General features: G+C 33.1%; 1 protein-coding gene across 1 annotated transcript in view; it reads right to left on the minus strand.

Moving 5' to 3' along the window:
• The window catches only part of TMEM135 (transmembrane protein 135), a 250,550-nt gene that overhangs the window by 7,822 nt on the left and 231,900 nt on the right, over window positions 1-10,828 (minus strand). The window contains exons 9-12 of the mRNA XM_017510614.2: window positions 9,622-9,691; window positions 6,018-6,185; window positions 2,151-2,214; window positions 1,081-1,157 (exon numbers count right to left, since the gene is read on the minus strand). Of these exons, the coding sequence (XP_017366103.1) occupies window positions 1,081-1,157; window positions 2,151-2,214; window positions 6,018-6,185; window positions 9,622-9,691 (379 nt within the window). The remainder of the gene's footprint in view (window positions 1-1,080; window positions 1,158-2,150; window positions 2,215-6,017; window positions 6,186-9,621; window positions 9,692-10,828) is intronic.

Genomic DNA, 10,828 nt, shown 5'->3' on the forward strand with positions numbered 1-10,828 from the left:
CAGCTAATAAACACAGAATAAACAATAATAGTAATTTCATCATTTTTCAACCCTTAATGAAATAACGAATCCCAGTGATAATCATTAACAGCTGCTAAAACCAATAGCTAAAAAGCTATTGGGGAACCTTAGGTTGGCTCTATCAACACCTAAGTCCACTGATCAATCTTAGCATTACAGAAAAAAAACCAGACATTTTTTTGCTTCGTCATGTGATGCAATTGGAAGTTCACATACACAGTAAATGTGAAATATGTCTGTTACCTCCCCAAAAAATTTAAACATGAATTTGCTTAGGCCTCAAGATCTAGTTAACAATTGAAAAATTCATGATTTAAAGAAACATGATTAATAACAACAGTGAGGATGCAATCAGCAAAATCCAGAATTTGGAAAATTCCATGAACTCATGACCTATATCTTCAACAAATAATTGTCAAGGGATTGGGGGGAGAGGAGGAGGGGGAGGGGGAGGGGGAGGGGTCATGCAGCAGCAGCAGCAGTAGTCGGGGGATAACTATTACAAACTAAAAGAAACTTTGTTTAGAACTTGATTAAAATAAAGTGATTGCAAAAAGATTATAAGATAATCAGTGAATTGGATATATTATATTACTATGGAATTACTGAGACAGTTTTAATATATGATAATGATACTGTGGTTATATTTTGGTGGTATTGTTGATTTGTTTGTTTTTAAGAAGCCTTTAGTCTTTATTCTTTAAGGAGTCTTTATGCTGAGTTTTTTAAAGGATTAAATGGCATAATGTCTGGGATTTGCTTTAAAATAACTCAGTACCTGCGGGGTTGAGGAGTATAGATGGAAGAAGACTGGCCAAATGCTGATAACTGCTGAAGCTGCATGATGGGTGCATGAGGATTAATTACACTATTCTTTCTACACTTAATGTATATTTGAAAATACACACACAAAGAAAGAAAAACAGTGGAATTGACTTTACAAATACTTTTAGAGGATTAAAATTTATGCTTGCCATTGGGATATATACTTGCTGCTAAAACAGCAGTTAAAATCTTTATATTCTTTGGAACCTGTTCATGCATAAAAATTTCACTTACCTCCACCAATTTGGATGCTAAATACATGGAGATTGTTGTGCTTTTATAAAACATCATTGATATACCTGCCAAAAATCCTGAAACAAGAAATAAGACATAAATGATCAGATCGCAAAGTATTTCTTTGTTACTGTCTTCAGAAATGTTAATTCAGTTACATAGAATCCATACTGCCTCTTGTTACAACACAATCAGCACAGTACTACACCAGATCACGTTAAAATGGGGTGAGTTATTACTGCATATTTTTAAATTTTAAAAATTGATCTTCAGAGTTAGAAATACATAGTTCTGATTTATGTATAACAAGAACTTTTACATTTATATTTTAACTTTAAAAAAAGGAGTGGTCTTACCAAATACAATTTTAAAAAATAGCTTTTCAAAGGCTCTTGGTTATTTCTGATTTTAAGCGGAAATATTTATTCATCTATTCTTCTAATATTAAATAGTTCCAATAATTTTTAGTTCTATCATAATACTTCTCTCCATAGCACGCCTTTCATTCTATAAATGGAAAACCAAGGCAGGGAGAAGAGGGGAGGTGTCACATACAAATAACTAAGATTATTCCTAATAAATACCTGACACATTATCTATTTAATTTAATACATATATTGCACTCATAGAAAATAATATTTAGATTTTTAAATAAAATGAAAGTTCCCTTAAAAAGTTATTATGAAAATATATGTCATTTTTCAGTGGTAAAAATAGAATTTTCAATGACATCCACCTAAACTTCATTAATCACTTATATGGTATTATAAGGCTTTACGTTCTTTTGTGACACATTCACTAGATGTCTTTTGTGATACATTCACTAGGATTTATGGCCTACGGCATGACAGATACCTAAGTCATTATATTGCCAACTAAAAACACCATATGGCAACAGTGCCTTTATATGTTAAACATCACAAAGTATTTGGAGAAGTGCCTTAACTGGGACTCTATTACAATGGAGAAAGGAAGATTCATAGAAATTGGATGAATTGGATGGTATTTCTGACTCATTCCTACCACTGATGAGTATGATAAAAACCATTCATTTTTTATTATTGCTTTACCAGCTATAATAGCATGTAGTTCATCATCTAAGTTTCTGATCCAGCGCAGGAAACAACTAGTACCCTAGTAAAGGAGAAAATACAATGACTTCAGTTATTTTATTTCTAGAAAAATAGCACAATACAAAAAAAAAAAAAACAAACAACTATAATGAATAAATTCATCAAATTACCTTGCAGGCCAATTAGTGATCCTACCTAAATAAAACTGAATACATGACTGAAAAAATTATGAATAATATTTTATACAGTTGTTACTCTGTATAGATTCTATTAAGAAATTACACAGAATATTTTTATTGCACTGATTTTTCAAAACAAATCCATAATTCCACTTTTGCCTAGCTATCGAATGCTGGGAAGAGCATCCCATTTTAACAAGAACAAAAAGCTGGCTAAACTACAAATCTGGCAGAGAAAATATTTCTCAAAACTGAAGGTGAAACTGACTTTTTCCAGATATTAGAAAATCCATCAACAGATCTGAGCTCATAGAAATTTTAAACGTAGAAGAAATATGACACCAGACAAAAACTTATAAAATTTATAACTATAAAGAGAAATGCAGAGCTCTGGAAACAGAAAAGTGAAAAATTCAGAAGACATATTTTTCTTATCTTTACTTACACTAAAAGTGAATTAACTATCTAAAACAGGGGTCAGCGAACTATGGCTCACTAGCCAAATCTGGCCTGCCACCTGTTTTTATATGACTCAGCAGCTAATAATAATTTTTAAAGTCCTAAATAAATAAAAAATAAATCAAAAGAATAACAACATTTAGTGATGTAATAATTATATAAAGTTCTAACTTTAGCGTGATAAAGTTTTACTGAAACGCAGCCACACTCATTCATTTATATATTGTTTATAGCTGCTTTCACACTGTAACAGAAGAGCTGGGTAGTTATGACAGAGGCTATATGATCACAAAGCCTAAAATAGTCATGATCTGGCTCTTCACAGAAAAAGTGTGTTGACCCCTGATCTAAAACAAAAATAGCAACAATATATTGTGGAGTGTATAACATACATAAAGATAAATAATAAATGTTAAATCCTATAACAAAGGATGGGAAGGAGAAATTGGAAGTATACTGTTGTAAGGTCTTATACTATATGTGAAGTAGTATAACATTACTTGAAGATTGGCCAATATATTAAAAATGTATATTATAAAATGTTAAGGAAACCACTAAATTAGAACAAGTATAAATAATAAAGCAATCGTGACGATAGAAATGGAGTCATAGTAAAATACATGATCAAACCAAAAAGCCGAAAAAAAAAAGGAGGAAGCAAAAAAAAGGAACAAATACAAAACAGCTAGCATAAAAGTAGGTTTAAACTCAGCCACATCATAAGTATAATACATTATATGTAAACAGTAAAAACATGCCAATTAAAAGACAGGGATTATCAGATTCTATAGTAAGAACATGCCAATTAAAAGACAGAGATTATCAGATTCTATAGTAAAAACATGCCAATTAAAAGACAGAGATTATCAGATTCTATAAGAAAGAAAGGGCCAACTACATGCAGCCTAAAAGAATCCAGTTTTTCCAATGAAAACAGAAAAATTAAAGTAAAAGAATACAAACATTATGACATCAAATGCTAATCAAAAAAAAGTTAAAGTAGCTATATTAATATTAAACATAGACTATAAAACAAGGAATATTAACAAGGATAAAGAGGAACATTACAATTTTTTTTAAAGGGGTCAGTTCACCAAGAAACAGAAAAAACAAGGTGTGTTTGCCTGCCCTTCTCTTAACATTCTTACAAAGATACTATGGCGTGGACAATTTGTTCTGAAAAATCACATACAGCTTTTGAACACACCACATGAATATTTTCTGAAATATTTTGACCCAGTAGTATTTTCCTTAGTTTAATACCATTTGTTTGTATTACCTACATAAATAGTAACAGAAATGAAAAATAAAAAAGCAAAACAAAATGCACTCTGAGATATGCTAGATGGTAGGGAATAACCAACCTGGGGCTAAAAATGTTGGAGATAATCCACATCTGAATAGTTAAGAGTTTATGTGAAGAATAAATACAAACACTATAACATGACACATTTTTTAAAATGTGAATATAAACATGCAACTACCAATAATTGCACTTAACTCTTGTATATTCAAATATGTTAGTAATGCTTCCTAGTCAAGCCATATTGAACATGTTTTTAATATTAGTAATATTTCATAACAAGGGATTCATTATCTACAGATTATGACTCCTCCTTTCCATTTCAAAATACTTTATCCATACCTACCTTTTATCAGTAAATTTTTACAGAAAATGACACTGACCATGTTACCCTAAATAACTCCAGAATTCAGTTTTCCCATCAATTTTCTTTGAGTTTAACAACAAAGTGTGCATTTGTGTAGGTATATATATACATATATACACACAGAATATATATTCTTCTTTCAATATATTTATTAAAATATATATCAAAGCTTGGTCAAAGAAATAAAGTATGAATAAGAATATATTTATAATTATTTTGTAGACAGAGAGAAGATAGATAAATCTCATTACAGGGTACGCACTGTACACACAAAAAAATGTACACCCCTTTAATATCCCTAATTCATTAGTCAGACATATTGGAATACCTGCTGCATGTTCCTACAAAATGAGACACAATCCCAGTGCTCAAAACACATATCTTTTATAGAGTAAAATTAAGGCAAAAGTGAGCAATTTGTGATTGTAGATTAAAAACAAAAACAGAAATCTGTTTTTTTCACAGTCGTACAGGCTGGGAGTTCAAAGATCAAGGTATGCTCAAGGTTCCCTCCTCCTGAGTTCTCTCTCCATGGCTAGCAGATGGCCACCTTCTCCCTGTGTCCTCACATGGTCATTCCTCTGTGTGTCCGTGTTCTAATCTCCTATTTTTCTTTTTTATTTCAACCTTCATTTTAGATTCGGGGGATACATTTGTTACAGGGGTTCATTGTGTGCTGTTGAGGTTTGGGGTATGATTGATGCCATTACCCAGGCACTAGTTCTTCAGTCCTTATCTTGCTCCCTCCCTCCCTCCCTCCTCTAGCAAGCCCCAGTGATTTCTGTTGTCATCTTTATGTCCATGTGTTAGGTCACCTTTAATTAACATACTTTACCATTTAGAAACTATATTCAGACATAGAATCTTTTAAATATTTAATAAAATATAATTTACATATTGGTGATTCCATTATACAAAAGCCAGTCTCTTAAAGTTGCAGAGTACTAGGTTAAAATTGATCTCTACATATATGTTTAGGTGTGGGCTTATATACATGTGAGCACTTTGATAGGAACATACGAAATGGGGTAGAAGACTGTGAATTCTGGTTATGTGAGGCAGTGTAGTAAGAAATGTGAGTGGGTGGGAGAAGGAACATAAGTCATTACTTATGTAAGTTACAACAGCAAATCCTCACAGATTCTATCAAGTGTTGACTTCCACTAGAAAGGTCAGAAATATGCTTACATTAATAACCAGGCAGTAAATATGATTAAAAAGACAAATAAACCAGGCATATTAATATCATTTTTGATGTTGGAAATATCAAAAAAATTCATATTTCCTGAGTGTCTATATATTGAACATATCTCACAATGTTTAATACTATACATAAATGCAAACATGTCTATGCATTCGAGTATATTAAATATTTTAAAAGAATAAATTTCTTCATCCTTACTTCCCAATATATTGTATATATTTGGTTATGTCAAAATATTTATGAATATTCCAGAAAGAAGCATTAAAAAATAAGTGAACTAAGGCCATCTCTCATTCTAACAACAGCCATGTTATTTATTTCCCATTTTTCTTTCCTCTTCTAAAAGCCTTACCTTGTATATACTAACAAAAGAGCCAAGAAAAGCTCCAAGCTGGAAGTTTTCTTTATTGTAGAAGAGAGAAATTAGCCGGGATGGCTGTGTAAACAGATGCCTAAATGCAGAGGGGATTCGGAGGCAGCACTGGATCAAGTACCCCACACTAAACATTCTGATGAAACCCTAGAGGAAATTGGGAGGAAAATCTGATTTAGAAACAAATTTTGAAGTTTTTGATAGAATATGAATTTTACCATCTCAAAACAGAAACAAGACAAAACAAATTTAATCTAAGTTTTCAGCACAGCAATTTTCAAAATAAAGCCTTAAAACCTCAAGCAATAATTTTAAAACAATTACCTTAACAATAAGGGTGAAATCTTGGAGTCAGTTTACTTTCTTTGATTTACAAAGACCTAAAAAGTCTCACAAGCACTGTCCAAGCTTGCCTATGCACCAAAATTCCATTTCTTGACATTTTGTTGACAATAACCAGGATTTTAAATTCCTAAACCACAAATGAGTTTTAGATACAAAAGCACTTCCTAAACCACAAACGAGTTTTAGATACAAAAGCACTAACATTACAAAAACTACTTAGTAAAACCAAATGCTCTTGAAAATTTTAACAGAAGACTGTTCTTAATGATTAGCATGAGTAGGGATTATTTTCACAGAAAAATATTTTCATTATTTGTTCGGACCTTTGGTGCTAACTTTTAAAATGGTCAGGTAAGAAGAACTTCCAGGGGGCGAGGGTGCGGAATTACATGTAGGTTTTCATTCCTGTGCTCCACTATGTCAGGCTAAAACATCTCTAGAGAATAGTAGCTTTAAGGTATATTAAACTAAACTTGAAAAACCTAACCCACTACAAATCTGTATTTGCTGTCAACATTTCTCTGTATTTCCTTCAACTGTCCATGGTGCATAAGAGATCTAGGGAGGATGACTATTATTGGTCAATTTCATTTCCATATTTACAAAGATGAATTTTAGATGTATGAGACACTAAAAATTAAATATTAAGAGTGAAAAATTCCAATTAGCACAAAACATTAACCCAAAAAAATAGTATTTTCCATACAATCCAACCAATACTTTGTTAATACTGGTGTCCCATCCTCCTCCACTCTACCCAGACTGGAATGGGAAAATATCTACTCTTAGCAGCGCATGCCCAAAAGTCAGGTTTGTATTTTTTGGACTGCAGTTTTCTTTTCTACAAATAATTTAATTACTATGAGGAAACACTGGTTAATTTACCTAAAAGTATCTAATACTTTATTAAAACATAAAATCAAATTGTCCAATCAATTACTGTGAATTCTCAAGCATTTGCTTAACTGAAATTGCCTAGTATTTGTTAAATGCATGAAATGGTCACACTTTTATGTTGTCATTGATAACTTTATAATGATTATCTAAGGATTTAGGGATTAGAAGTACATTACAATCTTTTTCATGCTATTTTCAAGAGAACTATTCATCCACTTATTAATGTACTCAGGAAATATTTGCTGAATGTTATGTGGCAAACATTACACTAGATGCTGGGGATAACAGAGAAGAGGAGGACACAGAGCCCTTGGCTTCGTGGAGCTTTCATGCTAATTAGCGGAAAAGAAAATAAGTAAACAAACATAAAAGATTATAATAAGTGTTATGAAGGCAGTAAGACACTAGGATAGACATAACAGGGCAATCTATATTAGATTAAATGTTAACAGCAGACATGTAAATGATGTGACATTTAAATAGACCCAAAAGAAGAAGCCAGCATGAGAAAAACATTTCACACAGCCCGGACAGAAAACATAAAGCCAATAAAGAGGTTGGCAGGTATAAGGAACCAAGAAAATGTTAGTGTCAATAAAGCACAGCATGTTGAGGGCAATGTCATTAACATGAATATTTACTCAGGGATGTAATTTAACACGTGGTGTAATTAAGCCTGTGGAATAATGAGGTGCACTGTCAAGAAATTTCACTTACCATGTTTACGGTGTAAATGCCTCACCTGCAGGTCTCCAGATAGTTTTATATTCATGGTATAATACAGTATTCCAATTTATACATAAATTGCCAAGTTTACAGTACTGGTACACATTTGAAAGAATCACTAGATTTTTTACTGCTTGGAAATTCTCACTAAGTTTCTCAAATAATTTTTTTAATATCACTCCCCCTACTCCAAAGTTCTCAAATACCTCTGATTTAATCTAAATACTTCTATTAGTTCCCCATCTAAAGTTTTCCTTAGAACTACAATCATGTTCAGTTGGAAGAAATAATAAATCCAGGTACCAGCTGACTTGGACTGCGAGCAATGTTACTTTTTTTGCGGGGGCGGGGGGCACTTTAAACTGAGGCAGGAAAGCTAAGTGTGGTCTGGGCAAATGGCTCCGTCAACACTGGGCCACGAAAGTTTACTCTCATGAGCAGTAATGTGGGACAGTTCCACCTTCTAGAGTAACCATAAAGGGGCTGTCCTGCTCTTCTGGTTATCAACTAAGTAGAGACTAAAACTTGTAAGAAGAACATAAACTTTCTACAGGATTGAACTGCTACAGCACCATTCAAAACTATGGAACTTGGCCGGACATGGTGGCTCATGCCTGTAATCTTAGCACTTTGGCGGTCAAGGCAGGTGGATCACCTGAGATCAGGAGTTTAAGACCAGCCTGGCCAACCATGGCGAAACCTCATCTCTACTAACATATAAAAATTAGCAAGGCATGATGGTGGGTGCCCATAATCCTAGCTACTTGGGAGGCTGAGATGGGAGAATTCCTTGAACCCAGGGGATGGTGGTTGCAGTGAGCTGAGATCGCGCCACTGCACTCCAGCTTGGGCAGCTAAGTGAGACTCTGCCTTAAAAAAAAAAAACAAACAAAAAAAAAACTAAGGAACCTGCAGCAGGTGGTGCCACCTGTGGCATGCTAACTGCAAAGAAAATAACTTTCTTCCCAGAAGTGGTGGTGATGGGGGAAGGGAGGAGGGACAGCACAACAGCATGGTGGCAGGGAGAGACATACTAATACACAGATCCACTAGGGAGTCGGGAATTTATGCCAGTGGGCATAGCTAGCTCTCTTAATGTAGAGCAACTGTGGACATTCTGCAGTTTACCTCAATGTCTTAAAAAAAAAAAAAAAGAAATAGCTTTACAAGTCCAAATCTAAATGCTGCTGTGCCACATTGGGCACAGTATGTACAGTGTATGTGTGTGAGTGCTGATCCAGCTAGCACACAGCATAGTCTGGGGGTCCTGTTCTACGATGTAGTTCTAATGAGGGCACATTACAAAGTACAAATTTTAATGATTTTATGTTTCCTTGTTGTTGTTATCCCATCTTATCTTCTATGTCATAAGTTTTAAATAAGCCAATTTTTAAACAAGCTAATTTTTAAATTATTTAAGGATCTGGTGGTGAATATTGAAAGCTAAATTGTCACTTATTGTCATATATAAATTTCTCACTCTTGAAGTCAAATTCAAAGAATGATAGCAATTATTGTCAACTTTTCCATTTACTTTTAAATTATTTCTAAATAAATAAGTTATTTCTATACCCATTCCCTATTGTTAATAAAGTACAGACTTTATTATACTTACTTTAATGCAATAAGAGATGCAATTATCTTCATAATGTTTGCAACACCTATGCCTTGGTCCATGTTTGCATCTGAAATTGAACCAAAAAAAAAAATTAAACTAATTATAATTAAAGTGCATATATGCATATGTTTGCACATGTTTGTAGATCTGTTTAAAGCTTTCTAACCAAAAATAAAGAAAAAAGAAAAAGAAAAGAAAACATTACTCACTCACTTCTAAACATGTGTCACTTTTGGTGTTTTAGGACATACAGAAGCAAGAATAATAGATACTTTTGCTTTTTTTAATTTGCTGCTTACCATTTGACACATTGTATAACATATCTGACTGCAGTCAAAATACTTGAATGTAGAACAGAGAAACCACACTCTTAAGTATTTGTGATTAAATATGAAAAAAATGTATGTATTATGTATATACTCTGCCAAGTCTTTTGGAAACTTTAAATTGCTTATTAGAGAGTAAAATGGTAATAAATCATCCATGAAGTCAGTACTTGAGCAAAAGTCATAATGAGAATATGCTCAGGTTACAGGAATTTATACTTAATTAGATTTGAGAGAAAACATCTGGAAAAGAAACATGACATAGTATTAATATTCAAAATTCAGTTGAAATAAATATAGAAATAGAGATCATGTGGTAATTCAAAAGTAGGTAATTTGTGATTTAATTGTAAACCACTTAACCCTCTAGTATTTAATAAATATTTCTGCTGTGAAGACTACTGTTCAAGATGCACTCATTTTAATTATTTAGTATGTTGAATCCAAGATTATTTATTCACCCTAGGCATAAAAATGTAAGAGAATATCGAAGAATATCTAACATAAGAGAGGGTTTAGCTCTCTCTCTCTGAGCGTTCATGTTCCAAAATAAGCAGTCTTTATAACTTCTTTCAGACCGTAGCTAATTAATTATTTTCATGGCTGAACCACATGAATGTTTTCCTTTTTATAACAATAACTTGTAGAGCAATGTTCTTGCTCTGCACCTCTCCAATCCCATTCGCAAACTGATTAGCAAGACCTTTACAGAAATCCAATTCTGCACAACAGCTGGAGCATACAGCCTTTCCTAGTCAAGGGTGACAGCAGCAATTCAGTTCACACTGGCCATAGCCCTTCCATCATTAGAATGATAAGGCATATCTGGCCATGTGACGTTGCTGAGTGATTAAAGCTGGAGGCCTGAAAAGCAGTGA

The sequence above is a fragment of the Cebus imitator genome, unplaced genomic scaffold (genome assembly GCF_001604975.1).
Source record: "Cebus imitator isolate Cc_AM_T3 unplaced genomic scaffold, Cebus_imitator-1.0 Scaffold442, whole genome shotgun sequence".
In the NCBI taxonomy this organism is placed as follows: Eukaryota; Metazoa; Chordata; class Mammalia; order Primates; family Cebidae; genus Cebus; species Cebus imitator.